This window comes from Salvelinus sp. IW2-2015, unplaced genomic scaffold (genome assembly GCF_002910315.2).
Source record: "Salvelinus sp. IW2-2015 unplaced genomic scaffold, ASM291031v2 Un_scaffold19, whole genome shotgun sequence".
Lineage (NCBI taxonomy): Eukaryota > Metazoa > Chordata > Actinopteri > Salmoniformes > Salmonidae > Salvelinus > Salvelinus sp. IW2-2015.
The window spans coordinates 681613-699840 of NW_019942505.1; the positions used below are offsets into that span (position 1 = coordinate 681613).

Sequence of the window (18228 nt, forward strand, 5' to 3'; positions counted from 1 at the left end):
ATTCATAGATTGTGGCAGACAATTTCATCCAGATTGCACCGGTTCAGAAATGAGAAAGACTGAAAAAATCTCGGAGGTACTACAAATGATCATCTTTACAAAACTACRGCCATACTTTCCACATAGTTTTTTCAAAAGCAATAAAGATCATGCCTGGGGTAATTCCTATTAGAACTAAACTAGAATGATACAATAATTAATCAGCCCCTATTTCCATGTCATGATTGGAGTTATCAACACTAAAGAGTTGGGGGGTATCAAAAACTACTTTCTACTCCATGTACTTCACTTCACTATATCTGCATTGATTATGCACTGATTCTATCACATATCACCATGAGTATTTGTTGTGTGTGGAAATGTGTCATACAAATGATCAGATGTTGAATTATCGATTTATGCATAGGGRCCGCATATGCTCAGATGCGCCAACGCATGGGCGTTACCCGGGGGAACGTGGCAGATGTGTTTTTATAAACATTGGCACGCGACAGGCCACTGCTCCTTGAAAAACTTCGACGCCTTCTCCTCCTCCCCCCTCTCTCCTGTCCCACACAGTCCCACACATCTTACTCGCGCCACACACACGCGCGGGTGCGTCTTCAGGGGCCACCGCGTAATTATTGCGGCACTCTTCCCCAAACTTAAGCCCAGCACCGTCCTCAGCCACAACATATGCAAATGTGACAGCAGCACGACTAGGGGGCACCCATGGATTGGCCTGTGCCCCCCTTCAAGCAGCTGGCCATAGTAATCTGATCTGGACACAAAGGCCGCGCTGCTCCTGCAGAGTCCAAGGATTTCAGCAGGTAAACAGGCGGGTCAGAAATGATGGAAATGGAGAGAACCCCGATCAGAGAAGATGAGTTGCTGGTATTAGGCCTATCTCAGCCCTGATAAGACAAATATAAAGTTGCCCTTCAGTCGCCAATCTTCTTTGTGCTGAAGAATGACCATACAACGTTTATATTTCATGAGACAGAAGCTATAGCCTAGATGAGAGTTTGGAAAAAAAATAGACGATTTTGGTCGAACCAATAAGTAGCCGAAGTGAATCGTGCCAACAGTCTGAATGCTCAGAAATAATCAATAGTAAGTCGACTGATCACTTGGTAACAGTCACCAACCCCCCATTCAAGCTAATCATATTCTCYACACCACTTCATATGATCGATATCGTGTGATGCGCGCCGTGTTTACGTTCCCATGAGCTACCATGTGGTGTCTACTCTTCGGGGACGAAAACTTCTGGCTTCCCCTCGCCATATGGCCCAGCATAGCCATACCGTTACAGGTTCTTTAACATGCTTCCAGTTCAATGTAGACAGAGCCAGCCAGTGGACATTGGCGTATAGACCCGTGCGCTTGAGGGAAGATGGGGAGGAGGGAGGAGGGAGGGGGAAGAGGAAAAAACGACGTTTGGGTAGTGGCAGATGGCTTGTAAGGGTCTGGCCGCGTCTGAAGGCGTGTCGTGGCCCTTCACGGAGAATCCCCAAGGGCTACCGGTGCATTCAGAATCAATGAAAATTGAAGCACAGAGAATGGATGAATAGTCAGACCTCGAGTCACCCTTTTTGTTAGCAGCAGCTACTGGTGGGCAGGAGTTAAACTACAACAGCCCCCTACAGTAGCACTTTAGTTAAACAGTCACCCCCGTAGCCATCATTTTTGGAAAGTAATTAAGGTAGGAAAGTAGAGAAGGGGGCATTTTGCCAAACTCAAGGCAACCGAATACAAATATGTATGCGGAGGGAAGTTCTTATGGGTGCCTATAGGGGTGGGTTTTGTGCAATGGAGAAAGCAGTTTCTCATGTATAACTACTGCGCAGTTTATTTGCCCAAAGTGTTCCATAGGTAAAAATGTTGGGCAATGGTTAGACGCAACATGCTGTTTCTGGGTCATGGCCACCGAGAAGAAATGGCAAACCCAAACGGAATGAACACTACTATAAAAGTTATTCAGAGACTTTAACGCAAAAACAACGCMCTTTCTACTGTGAAATAAATGTGAATGATTTGCGTAATCACAGCACAGCTCATCACAAACAACACCGATGTATTCGTTCTGTCTATAGGCTGTTTGTGTTGTCAATAGRGATAGAAAACAGGTACAACAACAACAACAACTCTGTCTGTTCGATAAAAGGGAATTTAAACCACCCCGACTTGCATATCTTAGCAGTGACGCAATGTATCTGTGTATGGTAACTATGGACCTCAGGCCATGGCTATTATCCAAAAGAAAATCACACTTATAATGAACGACCTAATTAAGAGAGACCCCTATACCCCACCCCCACTCTGCCTCCCGTTACACAAAAGTAGGCCTACTTGAATAATAGTCTGCCTTAASTTTGGTTCAATAAAAAACACATCGTGGACACAGAAAGAGAGTATTCATTGCATATGCGAGCAAAGAGGGAAAACCCAAATATATWTTTGACCTACTGTTTGAGTTTTGTTCAGGAGGGGGCTCGTTCTTCTAAATGTTGGGTACATTGTAATTGTGTGCGCCGTGCGCCCAAGGAAGCTCACTCACTGTATATTAAGGGGAGAGCAGGTGCTGCGGAATTACCATACAGCTGAGCGCACAGAGMGAGGGAGAGCAAACTTATTCCTTCAGCACACAATAACAAAGTGCCCTCAGGACGGCCACGCGGATGTCTCTCTCCTTCTCTCTCTCTCGCATACACACACACGTGCACGCGCRCGCGCGCACACACACACACCTTTTCTTCACTCCACAGAATGAAAAAGGAAAAGCGAATGAAAAACTCTGTGCCCATACAAATGTTTTTTTTCTACTTTACCTCACCACACACCCTTGCCAGAGAATGTTTTCATTACTCAAGCCTTAATTCAAAGTATTCGATTTTCCCACAACTAGAAATGCCAAAATGTTTGAAGAGGGTGGAGTTATGCTGCACAATCAACCGAGTCAGGGTTTGACAAATACACTACGCATGGCACGCCACATATTTTGGCTTTTTCAGAGCTCTCCCTGAAGATGTTTCTTAACATAAATGTTGTTTTCTTTCCTAACATAAAAATATACAAGTTAACTACCCCATCTACATGTGTAAATAAGCTTAAACACCAAGTGTAGGCAGACTTGTACAATACATTACTGTGAAATACTGATATATAGTTAGAACTGAAATCTGGTTTAAACTGGAATAAATAAATTGGCCATTATGTTTTGTTATTATGTGCTACATTTTTCAATCTCTAATGTTGTGGAAAGTGAGTCATTCCAGGACAGGTTGCTGAGACAGTCCCATACAGTTTGCTGGAATACTTAGACATTCCTCCATTTTCAATTTTCTGACCCAATACTAGCTTGTGATTTGAGACGATGGGGCTTGGAGAGGTATCCATTGTGATCCCCTGAGCCAGATTGGGGGGGTAGCTCATTTGCATCTTATTACCCTAGCATGCGCCGGCCCATATAAAACTGGCGGCAGGCGGCCTTCACTCAAGACAGACGCACAATTCATGTTGAGGAAAGAAGGAAAGAAAGTGTCGGGGAAGTATGTTGGATCAGTGACAACTCTTTCCTTGGGATAGATCACGTCACACAAAAGCAATTTCCTACATTTGTTGCCCTCTTCGTTTCACAGGGAACGAACTGTGTCAATTGTTTTTTTAAAACATTTTTGGAGTGGGATTATCGCTTGTAACGGAATTTTGAGGACAGTTCAGGGCAGTTCCAATATCTATTTTGGATTAACTTTTTGTTTCTTGGACATGAATGAAATCGGCGTGGCTGTCACCAGAAACGGATGAGAAGACCTCTTAAGAGAAGAAGCGTGCTCAATGATTCATTCACAGAACATGATTTGAAAGGAGGCATATTGAGCTTAAATTGAGCTGAGTCGCTCCAAGACTTTTTCCTATTTATTTATTTGTATTTATTTAATATGGGGCGCGCTATTCTTCTGACAGTTGCGGTTATGCTCGTCTTGATATGCAAGGTAAGACAACTACATAACACAGTTACCATACTATTCAATTGATAAACATTTCAAATTTTACATCACATAACTATGTTATGATTGGTGTAATAAATACAATTATTTCAACAGGGTTTTTGTTCAGGAGTTTTCGAACTGAAGTTGCAGGAGTTTTTGAACAAGAAAGGGGTTCAGGGCAACATGAACTGCTGCAAGGGAGGGTTGACGTCGGTTTATCAGCAACAGTGTGAATGTAAAACGTTTTTCAGAATCTGTCTGAAACATTATCAGCCAAACGCATCACCAGAGCCACCTTGTAACTACGGCGGCKCTATAACSCCTGTTCTTGGGTCAAACTCTTTCCAAGTTCCGGAAGCCATGTCTGACAGTTCATTCACCAATCCCATCAGAATTAACTTCGGTTTCACATGGCCGGTGAGTACTCTGCCTTGGGTTAATTCATAAACAAGTAATTCATATAAACCTCTAGTCACGAGGTCTTTAAAAATCCGTGAGTACAAGTTGGTTCATTTATATAGAGTGGTCTATTAAAGACTAAACGTATACATAAACATGTTCGTCTTGTATATGTTTTTTATTATCGTCTCGAAATGTTATTTTATCTTCTAGCATAGAGAACACGTTAGATGGGCCTATCTCGTTCCCCATCTCCGTTGGCCACCTGTCTTATGATGCTATTTGTTTATGTCCTCAGGGGACGTTCTCGCTGATCATTGAAGCTCTGCACACCGACTCCAAAGACGATCTTTCGATAGGTAGGATCAAAATACACTGCCGTACAGTTGTTTGGCTTTACGTGGTGTGATCTAGTCAAGGATAATTTACATTTACACACATTTAGCTAAAGTTTCGTTCTTATTTCCATCTGCAGAAAACCCAGACCGTGTTATCAGCACAATGACCACTCAGAGACATCTGACGGTGGGAGATGACTGGTCTCAGGACCTGCATACTGGAGGAAGAACCGAGTTGAAGTACTCCTACCGCTTTGTCTGTGATGAGCACTACTATGGCGATGGCTGCTCGGTCTTCTGTCGCCCACGAGACGATGCCTTCGGCCACTTTACCTGTGGAGAGCGCGGAGAGATTGTCTGTGACGCCGGGTGGAAAGGCCATTACTGCACAGAACGTAAGTGAAACTTGATGTTCAGGTGTTTTGGGGGAAATATTTGACTAAATATGATATAACATTGTTATTCATGTTTTACATATAGGCACTTTTTCATGTCAAATAACATTATTATGGTAGCTAAATAGACGTAACTTTTTATGTTGGGTGGCGTGGCTATAGACCTTTTAAAATTGAGGCAACATGTACGAAAACACCACGCGCCCACACACTCCCACACACACGACCACTTTATTTATTCAAATCGGGCGGAGGAAAGTTTTCGGAATAATCTCACGCGTGCCATAAATTTACATGCTACGTCCGATTCGTTACTCTTGGAGTGGGTTGGCCGCTGATTGGTTTAGGCGGGTGAGCTATTGTTTGAAGTGGGCAGCTGCGGGGAGAGAGTAGACAATGGAGCAGCTGTCGCGCACTGGCAACATACTCACCAGCTGTCCACTCTTATCTGCCCCAATCCGAGACATTAGGGGGAGTTGTGTGCACAGAATGAATAAAAGAGTTTTGACCCACAGCGATGAAAAAGGGGCCTATACTGAAAGAGGGATAGCGAGAGAGAGAGTTTGCTGTGTGCACCCTCCCATTGTCTCTATGCACTATGTTAAACGGAATATTCTTCCACCGTGATAAGGAGATTGTGTTTTTTTTGGTAAAAAAGCTAATGGGTTTAGTTGCCCCCCTTTTAATGAATTTGTTCAGATTTAAGCAATACGTTTTTTGTTGTTGCTCAAAGCCAAACTTAACAAAGAGCAATATGTGTAAGAAGTGTTTTTATTTTGCCATGGTTCTTACCCCGTGCTTGTCTCCTTTGTAGCTCTCTGCCTTCCAGGATGTGACGASGAACACGGCTTTTGTGAGAAGCCTGGGGAGTGCAAGTAAGTTAGAGAAAAGACAACTATGATTTTCACATATTAAAACACTTCCTCAGTTAATATCTTCAGAAATAATCTGTGAAATAAAGAGAAACTTGAGTGGGTTTCTAACCAATGTGTTGTAATTATTGTGTGACAGGTGCAGAGTGGGTTTCAAAGGGCGGTACTGTGATGAGTGCATCCGTTACCCAGGCTGCCTCCACGGGACCTGCCAGCAGCCATGGCAGTGCAACTGTCAGGAGGGGTGGGGAGGCCTCTTCTGTAACCAAGGTGAGTCCTACTGGAGAGAGAGAGAGGGAGGGGAAAGGGAGGGAGAGAGAGAGAGAGAAGGGGGGTGAGGGGGGGATTTAGAGAGATGACACAAACAGAGACAAAGAGATAGTGTTGTGAGAGAAAATGTGAAAAAGTGTAAGAAAAAAGTGTGAGAGTGGCAGAAAGACATTAGCTGGGCTGCTGCTGTTGTTGTTCTGCCATATGTTCCAATGGGACTAATGGACTAATCCRCATGTGCTGCTTGTYCTCCTCCAGATCTGAACTACTGCACTCACCACAAGCCCTGTATGAATGGAGCYACTTGTAGCAACACTGGCCAGGGGAGCTACACCTGTTCCTGCAGACCGGGCTTCACTGGGGATGCTTGTGAGATTGAGGTCAACGAATGCACCCTGAACCCCTGTCGAAATGGAGGAAGCTGCACTGTAAGTACTGTACAATTACATCATTGTGTTAAAATGTACACTCAATTACAACTAGGATYAGGAAGATGTGGGCAATCATGAATAGCACTGTTGTTGTGATGGTGATCTAATGCATTTTGGAGGAATGTATTTGTTAAGCTTATGTTTCAATCTTTTTCTCAAAGGATATGGAGAACACGCATGCCTGTGCTTGCCCTCCTGGTTTCTACGGCAACACCTGCGAGCTGAGCGCCATGACTTGCGCCGATGGTCCCTGYTTCAACGGAGGCCGCTGTGCCGACAACCCTGATGGCGGATACTTCTGCCAGTGCCCCACCGGCTACGCTGGCTTCAACTGCGAGAAGAAGATTGACCACTGCACCTCCAGCCCATGCTCCAATGGTAAGGGCTAATTGAACAACTTACACAGATGTGTTTTTAGATCTCAATTTATGTACTTTTTAAATTTAAACAGGTACCTTTCAGACTACAGCCTGCCCCCACATTATTGACCACCCATTAATTCCCAATCGCTCTGCTCTCACACTAGGTGCCCACTGTGTGGATCTCGTCAACTCCTACCTGTGCCAGTGTCCCGATGGCTTCACAGGCATGAACTGCGACCACACTGGCAACGAGTGCTCCATCTACCCCTGCCAAAATGGTGGTACATGCCAGGAGGGTCTTGACGGCTACACCTGCACCTGCCCCCCGGGCTACACGGGCCGCAACTGCAGTTCTCCCATAAGCCGCTGCGAGCACAACCCTTGCCACAACAGCGCCACCTGCCACGAGAGGAACAACCGCTATGTGTGCGCTTGCGTGCCTGGTTACGGTGGCCGCAACTGCCAGTTCCTGCTCCCAGACCATGCAGCTATCCGAGGCTCGGAGATCCCCTGGATGGCGGTGGGGTCTGGGACAGCTCTGGTGCTGCTTCTGCTAGCAGGTTGTGCAGTGCTGGTTGGATGCATCCGCAACAAGGTGCTGCGTGGTAGCCAGGGCGATGCCACCGTCGGCGAAGGTGAGACCATAAACAACCTGACCAATAACTGTCACCGGAGTGATAAGGACCTATCGGTAAGCGTCGTAGGGCTCGGGCCACAGCCAGGTGTCAAGAACATCAACAAGAAAATGGACTTCGGAAGCGATGCCGACATGGACGGACCATCGCCGTCGTGTCGGAGCAGCTACAAGAGCCGCCACCCGCCGGCGGACTATAACCTTGTGCATGAGGTGAAGTACGAGCAGGTGGCCAAAGAGTCGATGCTGAGCTTGGAGGCCTCAGCTTGCGAAGAGAAATGCCAAGCTCTGGACTCGAGTTTTGAGTATGAGGAGTGCAGAAATAAACGCAGCAAACATTTAAAAAGGTAAAGAACACTCAATAAGATAATAGACGTAATCATATAACATGAAAAAATTAAATATATAATTTGAATGTCAGATGACTAATATGGATCGTTGTCTCTCTTCCAACAGTGACACATCAGAAACTTCAAGAAATGAAATTAAACTTCCAGAAATGTCTGCATGTGCAGACACCAAGTACAAATCCGTGTTTGTCATGTCGGAGGAGAAGGACGAATGTATAATTGCAACTGAGGTGAGTTTGGATACTTCTCTTCACTTTTCCTCATTTATAATTGTTTGATAAAGTCACTGCATTTCCCTAGGAGCTTTGTAAACAACAAGTAATGTCCATTTTGTTTCTCTCTTGTCTCCATAGGTGTAACGCAAGCCACCAATTTGCTCTATGGGAGAGTTTTTATACTCCTTTAAATGCTGCTCTAACCCTAGGGGGAGGTGTCCCGCCTTGAGACTGCTGCTGATACTGAGACGTTTAACTGATATTCAGAGTGAGCTGGTTCTCTACTGGAAAATAAGTGCAGGCAGTGGAGGCCTGTGGGATAGGAACCGGTGGGGCAAATCTTTTTAACCTTTCGAAGCGACCTCAAGCGAAGATTTTTATAACGAGATTGGAAAATGGACAAACCGTCACGATAGAGGTGATGTACGATGTCTTCGGTTTCGGTTGTAACAGAAATGTAGGTTTGAAGTTTTTGCAACATTTGCACCCAGCCCTTTTCTTTAGCCCAACAAGCCGTTGCTGAGCACATGAACTGCATCAAAAGGTGGATGTTTGGCCATACTGGCCTGTCCTTCACAAGGCTGTTAACATGGATTCTGATCCAATCTCTAGACCTGTGAGGACTGTACTACGTATACTATATCACTGTGTAAAACTGAAGTGTGTTGTTTCAAAGCCCCCCGAACCATTTATGACATTGTATTGATTGTTTTTGGAGATGAACACTTTGTGTTAAAATCTTTTTTTGCTTCGATACGGATTTTGTCCATTTGTAAAAAATAAAAATAAGTTGTATGATTAAAAAAAGACGTATGATTTAAAGTTGTATGATTTAATTTAATGATTTTGTATTATTATTTTTTAATTATATTGTATATTTGCTATGTTTGTTAAGAATATTTAAATACATTTTTAATGCTGATATTTGCAAAGGCACTTCAGGTCAAGGAATTTGTTTTAAAGAAATGTTATTTAAAGTAAGAGGGATTGTACAACATTTTATTATTGTTACTGCCTCTGCTACTGTTTTTTAATGAATAAATATAATTGAAAGTACAACTTTTTTTGTGTGTGACTGTGGTTTGTCAGCCCATGCCTAGCCGTTCTTTGGGTTCTGTGAGGAAAGTTAATCAGTAACATCTGTTGTCTTCCCCTGTCTACCCCATGGTGGGCTATTCWATGCCGATGCTGTTGGTCACTGCCAGGAGTTGAAAGTGTTTCCGTGGAGACCAACGGGGGCTATTCATAAAAAACAATGTCCCCACGCTAGATGTACTACTCCGATTTCTTCTCCGGTGGAAAAATGTGATAAATGCAAACTACTGCATTAAAACATCCTTTTATGAAAACTATTGATGAATGTTACATTTACATTTAAGTCATTTAGCAGACGCTCTTATCCAGAGCGACTTACAAATTGGTGTTCTGTCCAGAAAACTGACAAACACCCAGTCAATGTAACTTATCCAAATGTTTTTCTTGTTGAATATGCTTTATAATACATCTACAATAATATTTGATGATATCTGTAGTCAAATTCTTCAAAAATAAGATTTTAGAATTTCCCCATGGAATTACCCATTTACGATTCTTTAACATTTTTCTATTTTCTACACATTTGATTCCTTAGTTGCCTAGCGAATAAAATCATATTTGTTTTTAGCCCAAAAAAGTTGGGACACAATAAAGTAACTGTAAATTGTCACCCCTAAGGTTGGCCTCTAAAGGCGGGTATACTACTATAGCCTGCCTCGTGGCATCATGGGAACAGACTTCAGCAGTAGACAATGATGGAATTGACAATGGGGCCACACAAAAGGCCACCCTTGGGAGAGCCTGTGTGTCCCTCGGCATGCTGGGAAAAAAAGAGAGTAACAGGAACAGATGTTGTTGAGTAACAGATGCCTTCTGGCCAGAGTTCCGGCACTACCAGCCAGACCTTCAAATGCTTGATCTGGAAAGAAAAAGATTATCTATAGCGTTTAAGAAAAGCAAGCATTTTATATTGTCTTTCATATAAATTGGTTAGGATCGAGGGGATGTAGACTTAACAGAAAACGGTGAAATTGGTCAACAGCAAAATGTATTACTTGTTTTTAGTATGGGATAAAACCAAACCTAAAACAAAGAAGATTTTCAAAAGTATTTTGATAAGAATACATACGCTTGTTTTACCCCCCTATACCTCTTGGTCAAATAATCAACTGTAGGACAACAAGTTGGCTTGTAGCCATACTTTATTTGGAGAAAGAAATGTTTGAAATGTTTAAAATCATGTTTTAAAATTCAATAAAGCCATTGAAGTACGTACATGTAATTTTTCATAAAAAGTTATATCATGCCTTTTAGCTTTTCCATACATAAAACATGTGGTATACATTGCATGATTGGTGCGTTATAAAATTACTTATTTTCTTATGACATATTTGACTTGCAGTTATATTCAAATTTGCAAAAAGAAAAGAAAAAAAAGAGACATTTATCATCCCCTTCACTCAAAGAAAGCGAAATAAAAAAAGGCAAAACACAGTACATCATTACAATAATGGTTGCGTTCTTCTGACATAGCTTTAAGCACACATAATATAGTACTGTACACAGGTCCACCTCAGACAAAATGTACTAGAAACATTTGAGTTGCTGAGGATACAAAAATCTCTGGAACAGCCTAATCACTTTTTGTTCACAAGGGTTGGCCTGAACTATATGCAGAACAGATTTAACTGATCTATAAATCATGTCAGCTTCCTATTAACAGGGTTTTAACAGATTCCCATTATAGAGATTAGTGAATCAGCAGAACAGTGCTTAGCTCAATGAGATCATCCTGATCAAGCAGAATGTTTCTTCATTGTGGGGGACATTTTATGTAAAAGTTTATAGTGAGGACCAGAAGGGATCTTAAAGGGGTTTTGCCGGTCTCACTGGCTTAGTTGGCCTTTATGTCTAGTAGGGTCTATTTACTGCATATCTAAAATCACCTTTAAGGTGGGAAGTTGGAAACAAAAAACAAAACATTCTATGTTCTCCATGATATACATTAGTAATCTTAGGGCAAATATATTTTTCTAAGGTCAAATATCTAGGGTAGGGCAACATATAAAGCTGAATTAAATTACACAATGTGCAAAAATGTAYTGTGCATAGTAATCATTGTCAAATTGTAATAAATATTAACGTGGTAATCAAATCCACTCTGGGTGATTGTATTTCCTCATGATTTATTTCATTACAATAAAAACATTTTAAAGTATTAAATGAAGCCGTTGGAGAACATTTTTATAGTTCTCAGCAACAAACCTTCCCATTCATTGGCAAGTGCCCCAAAAGCACACATAACCCCACATACAATTTGTAAGTCGCTCTGGATAAGAGCGTCTGCTAAATGACTTAAATGTAAATGTAAATACACATAGATTAAAAAGCCTGATAAAAGTACAGATTTTCTAATTTATCCCAAAAAGTGTCACTTATAGTTGAAAGATCCTTTTTCACTTTTTAAATCCATTGCCTTATTGTTTTCGTCATCAATAAATCACAAATGAGCAACAAATAAACTCATATCGACAATGTAAAGGAATATTATGGCATTTTTTTTTAGTAATGTTTTAAAAGGAAGGGATTTCAGGTAGCTTTAGTTCCCACTGTTTTGCTGTTTGATGTAGCTATTAAACAYGTGTAGCATAATGCCTGTCTTTGGACCGCCGAGGTATTCTTTGAGGTGTGTAAAACATGCTGAAACGTTTGTCACATTTCAAAATAAAAGTTGTGTCCTTAATACATTTCCTGTCTCTTCCTGTTTAGAGGTATATGATCCTGGGTCATCCAGTGCCTCCTGCATGTAATAGTGTTCCTATGCCGTCTTGATGTATGATGGTAACTCTCATTGATTAATTCGCTCTCTTCTTCATCGGTTCATCACCCTGCACTCTTTTTCTAGCCGTGGCTGGTTTTGCTTTCTCTCTCCCTTCCCCTTTTCTTTCTCTCTTTCTCACCCCTCCTACATTTCCTCCCTTCCATCTCCAGCAATTAGTCTCCAACAGCTTTCTGCCTCTCTCTCCCTTTTCCTCTCCTTTTCTTCCACAATCCCAAACCAATTATCTCCCCTTTTTTCCATCATTGGCAACTCCCTCTTGCATATCTGCAAGGGCTTCATAGGTGTGAGAAATATGGCACAAACTCCATTTAGCCTCCGATAGGTCTAGATGGAGCATCAACCATGTTGCTCATACCTAGCAATCCTCTCGGATCAGAAAAGGGCTCCAGGATAGGGGTGATGGATCAGTTTGAGATTGGGCCCTCCTCCCTCTCTCTCCCTCTAGGAGGAAGGCCCATGGCTGGGCATGTTGGCCATGGTGCTGCCCATCCCAGCTGGGCCGCACATGCCCGAGGGCCCTGCCAGGGCTGGAGGGCTGTGTTTGGGTGTCTGCTGGAGGCCCTGTCCCTGCCCTTGGCCCTGGGTGGCCCCGTGGTGGGCGTGTTGCAGGGCGTGGCGCTCCAGCAGGGTGCGGTGGGTGAAGGCCCGGTGGCACACGGTGCACTGGAAGGTGCGCTCGGCCCGGTGTGTGCGCATATGCACGTTGAGTGAGCTCTTCTGTGTGAAGCGCTTGCCGCACACAGAGCACTGGAAGGCGCGCACGCCCGTGTGCACCACCATGTGCTTGAGGAGGTAGTCGCGCAGRGAGAAGGAGCGCCAGCAGATGCTGCACTGATGAGGCTTTTGACCTGAGGCACACACAACAGAAAATAGGATCTGTTAGTATGACATGTGTATCAGAGAGACTATCTGTTATGTGGAGTTTTAACATGTGTATACAACAATCACGAACAGTAAATGTTTTAAAGGAAGTGATAGTAACTAGTATATATAGAAAGTGGTGGCCTACCGGAGTGTATGAACATGTGCTTGCTGTAGTTCTTCCTGGAACGTAACGATTTCCCACAGTGAGTGCAGTCGAAGGACGTCTCAGATCCCTGGGAGGAAGGGGAGGGGCCTGTCGTGCCACAGGTTGACAGAGCAGGGGTCATTGGCGCCGGAGCCTGTTGGCTGTGCTCCGTTCCTGCCATGCTATCAATCACCATCGGTCCGCCCACAAAGAATGAGGCTGATGGCTGTGATTGGCTGACTGGGTACTGAAAAAGTAGCTGAAAGGGAAACAGGAATTGAAATAATGGCCACCAACGACTTTCATGATTAAATTTGACAAATTGTTGCAATGACTATTTTAAAACTATGTTTACATTTGTAACTGACCTGGTTGTTGATGGACTGTGAGGAGGTAGGGGGAGACAGTAGCTTGTTTCCTCTTCCTCTGGGGTTGAAGGACATGGCCTGAGCCGGCTCGTTCTGGGGCCAGAAAGCCTCGGGGGAGAAAACTCCAGCCTCATCATAGAACACACCCTCCTGTAAGACAGAGAGACAAAATTCACTTATGAGTATTAACTAACTTAATTAACCCTAATACATAACCTTGAAAAGTCTCTAAAACTGTGATAATGATAAAATAACAATTTACAGATTCCGAACATGCAGCCCATACGGGTTTTGAACCCACAACCCTGGTGTTTTTTGCCAGCACCACGCTCCAACAACAAGTTTCTGTCTAGGACAAGACAAGACAAGACTCACCTGGCCAAAGGTTGCCATGGATTCCTGTGTGCCCTCCTGCCCTTCAACACGTCTTCCCTCCTCCAAGCCGAAGACACCTCCATCCGGCTCCTGCACTCCTTCATCCTTCACCACCACTTCCTCTCCTACAAGAACCTAAGAGAAGGTAAAGAAAAATATATAGTCAATTAGAGTATAGAGTCTAAAATTGGTGTTTCAAACTGTGGTGTATGGTCAGGATTGTGAAGACAGTAAAAAGACAATTATAAACCGTTTCGTTCGAGSCCTGAATGCTGATTGGCTGAAAGCCGTGGTATATCAGACCGTATACCATGGGTATGACAAAAAATACTTGTTTAATGTTCTAATTATGTTGGAAACCAGTTTATAATAGCAATAAGGCACCTTGGGGGTTTGTAGTATATGGCCAATATACCACGGCTAAGGGCTGTCTGTATCCAGGCACTACGCGTTTTACATTGTGCATAAGAACAGCCCTTAGCTGTAGAATGTTGGCCATATACCACACCCCCTTATTGCTTAGATATCAATTTCTCAATGGACAAATTAAGAAAAAAGGTGCTATTTAGAACCTAAAAGGGTCTGAAGAACCCTTTTGGGTTACATGTTCTACATTGAGCCCAAAAGGGTTCTACCTGGAACCAAAAAAGGCTCTCCTATGTGGACAGCCGAAGAACCCTTTTGGAACCGTTTTTTATAAGAGTATACACAATTGGCTTAGGTACAATGTAACAACAACTAAAAAGAGGTGCTAGCTGGTACTCCATCCAAGACTTAACATGTTTAATGACCCATAGAAGGGGTGTTCACTGTTTAATCAGTCCATGGAACATTAACTAGGAGGATAGCCTAATATAAGACTTCTGGACAGCAACTTCCTTTCAATTATGTTTATTGCTGACACGTTCAGATCTATAGCTTAATTCCCAGCAATGACACAATGAGGGTAATTGCCGTCTAGAAGTCCTGCTTTATTCACTTTATGATGTCTGGATGCATATCTGCCTGCCTTACAACTGTAACCATTGGGAACTTACCTGAAGCCTGAGTGGCTGCCTCTGCTTGCGGCTGTGTCCTCCTGCCCCTCTGTCCCTGTCCAAGTCTCTCCCTCTGTGATGTCCATCCATCTCCTCCTCGCAGTATCTGTCCATCCCCACGAGCTCCTCCGAGAGGTCAGCCGTGTTGCTGCGGATACTGTCCCGGCCAATGCTGTCCACGCTGCTGACACCAGAGCTGCAGCCGACCGAGAGATTCCCTGAGCTTCCAGCATTGGCGCCGTTAGCGGTTGCCGCTAGCAGGTCTCTCAGCTTGTACCTCACATCCTGGGTGCAATTTGAGTTCTTCATGAGGACTCCGGCGGCCCCTGAGCTTAGCCCGTCAGCCCCACACAGGGCCCCGTGGCTGCCCATGTCAGCTAGAGCCATCAGCCCCGCTGGGTTAGCCTGCTCCAGGGCGCCTCCTGGGCCACTCTCACTAACATTAACGCTCAAGTTTGCTCCGCCCAGGCCTGTGACCATGTTGCTCGCCCCGCAGTCCCCCAAGGCGAAGTTCGAGAAGCTCTGGTAACCCCCACCACCGCTGACTGCGCCACCACCACCAATACAACCACCACCGCTGTCCCTCCCTTTACCCCCTCCCCGCTCCTCCTGCTTGGGCAGGACCCCAGCTGTCATCCCCCCTCCTCCTCCACCGCCACTTGCTGCGGCCGCCGCAGCAGCAGCCACCTTCCTCTGGGAGATGATCTGGGTGCACTCGTCGATGACCGTCTTAATCTGCAGGATGCTGGCGGCGGTGAGGATGCAGAGGGCCTGCGACTGCACCACCACCAGCGAGCCGCTGTACATAAAATCCACCAGCTGCTTCACCGTCTCAGCGGGGACCAGCGGCGGCACCGAGATCTCAGAGTGGCCCAGCAGCAGCTTGTCCTGGAAGAAGGGGCTGCCAGCGGCCAGCACGCAGGCATGGGCACGCAGCGAGGCGTCGTGGATGCGCACCGTCACATCGCAGAAGAGGCCCTCACGCCGTTGCGTCCGTAAAGCCTCCAGAACAGACTGGCTGGAGTTGTGCAGGTGGATGTAGTGCACYGTCTCCGTGCCCGCAGCCATTGCCTAAGGATGAGGGACAGGGTGGGTTGGGAGGTGGTGCTGGCAAAGTGTCTGTCGGCTCTGAATCAGCTTGAAGGGGAGGGAAGGCAGGGAGGGAAGGGGGTACGGAGCATGGGCCACTGCGGGGCCGGGTGCCTCCCCTTAAACACTCATCGGGCTGCTTAGAGGTAATGAAGTTGTATCCACTGTGTCAGCAGGTATAATAGGATGTGTGAGGTTACCTGAGTGATGCACCTGCTTTGGTGGAGTGGGTTTCCTTGGCAGTCTTGCAGGGCACCCCTAACCATGCAGTCTGTCACCTCAAGCTCTCAGTGCAACCCTGCTGGAAGCAAAGATAAAATTGTGTTCAACAAGAGTATTGTATGTGCTGTAACATAATATAACTGATCTAGCTAAATCCTTACAATATTTTGTTTTTATCCCACAGGTACAAAATCACAATTAATAGCAAATAATTAGCAGGTGGCAGTGGCCTGTACTAAATGGGGCAGATAGCCTAGTGGTTAGAGTGTTGGCCCAGTAACCGAAAGGTTGCTAGCTCGAATCCCGAAGGTAAAAATGTGTCGTTCTGCYCCTGAACAAGGCACTGTTCCAAGGCCATCATTGTAAATAAGAATTTGTTCTTAACAGACATGCCTAGTTAAATAAAGGTTACACACAAATGACCACAGGTAACATGCCTGATTGGACAAGACAAGTGATTTATAAKGGCGGGAATATGTGGGCGCGTGGTACAGACAACAGCGCATGATAATGTTTTTAAAGAATGACCTGCATAGCAAGCTAAAGCCCTTTTTGTGTGGTTGAGTGACAGTGGAAAGAGCGGTATGTGTGAATTGCAATAATGTCGATGATATGAATGTAATGCATCATGATATTATATTTCGTAAGACATAGCTATGGCAATAGGCCTATCTCAGACAAAAATATCTATGCAACCAGACAGGCAAATAACTGTCAAATTGTCACAGTAAATGCTACCATATGCTAGCTAGCTATCAAGCGAATGTTATGTAGGTTGACATTCTCCTTTACGAATTCAGTCTCGTGAGCACACAAACATCTTCGGTGTGCATTTGCATGAACAACTACGAGCATGTGGTTTTTAGAMATTTATTGACATTACAATAAATTCTAATAACCAAAGCTGACACCTACCACGGTCCAATTAGCATGGCTAACTTGACTAGCTGGCCACTGGTTGAAAATGGCAAGCTAGCTACAAACTAACGTTAGCTAGCTAGTTAGCTTCCTGGCTAGCACAGCCTTCTTGCATTGGTCTTCGACCTATTTCGTCTATCGACAATTATTCTACCTTATTTACATATCTGCAGTGTGCAGCGATAATAATACGAGTATATTAATATGCATGCATTTCTGTAAACAAATATCTAACAGTTAGAATTAGCGCGTATTCCTCCAATATTTCTGCTGCAAACACAGTGCCAGTGACTGCACAGACTTTGTGCAGAATCACACACAGATCTGTATGCATATGGATGGTTAGCTACATGTTGTGCATAATTGTAACGTTAATGCTTTAGCTCAGCGATTCTCAACTGGTTGGTCGCGACCGAGGTTTTGAATGGTTCGCGAGTGTCTAAGTAAAAAATAAATATTATAATTGTATTATTTGTAAATTAAGAATACTGCAGTCTGAACTTAAACTACTAAAACCAGTTAGAACGTGTGTAGAAATGATAATGAACCTATATGTTTTAATAATTTAACATCTGAACTATTTTTCAATCACAGTATTTTCAATATAGTTATTAACAGCGCTATTTAGAGACTTCGCTGATTTAGAGGTCTCAAATCAGTGAGCTTAACATTCTTCATCAAGAATATGGGCAACATGGAATGATTGACAATGAAAAAAGGTGGGACTGTTGTTCCCAGGTTATAATTGGTACATTTACTATCAATATAGCATTACAAATAGTTTTCCAGATTGCATTTTGGCAACTGAGACAACCTTGCAACTGGCAACTGAGACAACCTTGTTTAATTTGTGTCCCGATGCAAAACCATCCGAGAACCACTGCTTTACCTAAACTAAGTTTTATATGGAATTTTAAATATCATGTCTACCTTTAATGAATTCTGCTTTTTCTTTGGTGATAGACAACAAGGAAGAACCCTTGAGTTGAAGAATTCTGTCTATTTAGGTTTAAAATAGCCCATCCACCATTGGAGTTGTCTTTTGCCATGTCTTGAAGCTTATTGTAGAATCAGCTCCACCTGTACAGTGAAATTC

The 18228-nt window shown here is 43.9% G+C and overlaps 2 protein-coding genes across 5 annotated transcripts; one reads left to right on the top strand and one right to left on the bottom strand.

Annotated features, from left to right (window-relative positions):
• The first annotated feature begins 3477 nt into the window (after positions 1-3477).
• Positions 3478-9296, top strand: dla (deltaA). The gene is made up of 11 exons (XM_024134998.2): positions 3478-3974; positions 4086-4388; positions 4669-4729; positions 4846-5103; positions 5918-5978; positions 6115-6245; positions 6504-6673; positions 6838-7054; positions 7203-8019; positions 8129-8252; positions 8376-9296. Exons 1-11 carry the CDS (start codon positions 3921-3923, stop codon positions 8379-8381), a joined length of 2202 nt encoding a protein of 733 aa, XP_023990766.1. The 5' UTR covers positions 3478-3920; the 3' UTR covers positions 8382-9296.
• A 1160-nt stretch (positions 9297-10456) lies between these two features.
• Positions 10457-18163, bottom strand: LOC112068014 (zinc finger and BTB domain-containing protein 45). 4 transcript variants are annotated; one of them, XM_024135001.2, is made up of 7 exons: positions 18063-18163; positions 16193-16290; positions 14904-15974; positions 13867-14001; positions 13492-13641; positions 13124-13382; positions 10457-12962 (listed from the first exon to the last, which is right to left on the bottom strand). In XM_024135001.2, the coding sequence occupies exons 2-7, from the start codon at positions 16256-16258 to the stop codon at positions 12556-12558; spliced, it is 2088 nt and encodes a 695-aa protein (XP_023990769.1). In that variant the 5' UTR covers positions 16259-16290; positions 18063-18163; the 3' UTR covers positions 10457-12555. The 4 variants fall into 4 exon arrangements, with proteins under 4 accessions (XP_023990769.1, XP_023990768.1, XP_023990771.1 ...); XM_024135000.2 differs by having other exon boundaries at positions 16193-16293; XM_024135003.2 differs by lacking the exon at positions 18063-18163 and adding an exon at positions 17130-17499 and having other exon boundaries at positions 16193-16293.
• Positions 18164-18228: the final 65 nt, after the last annotated feature.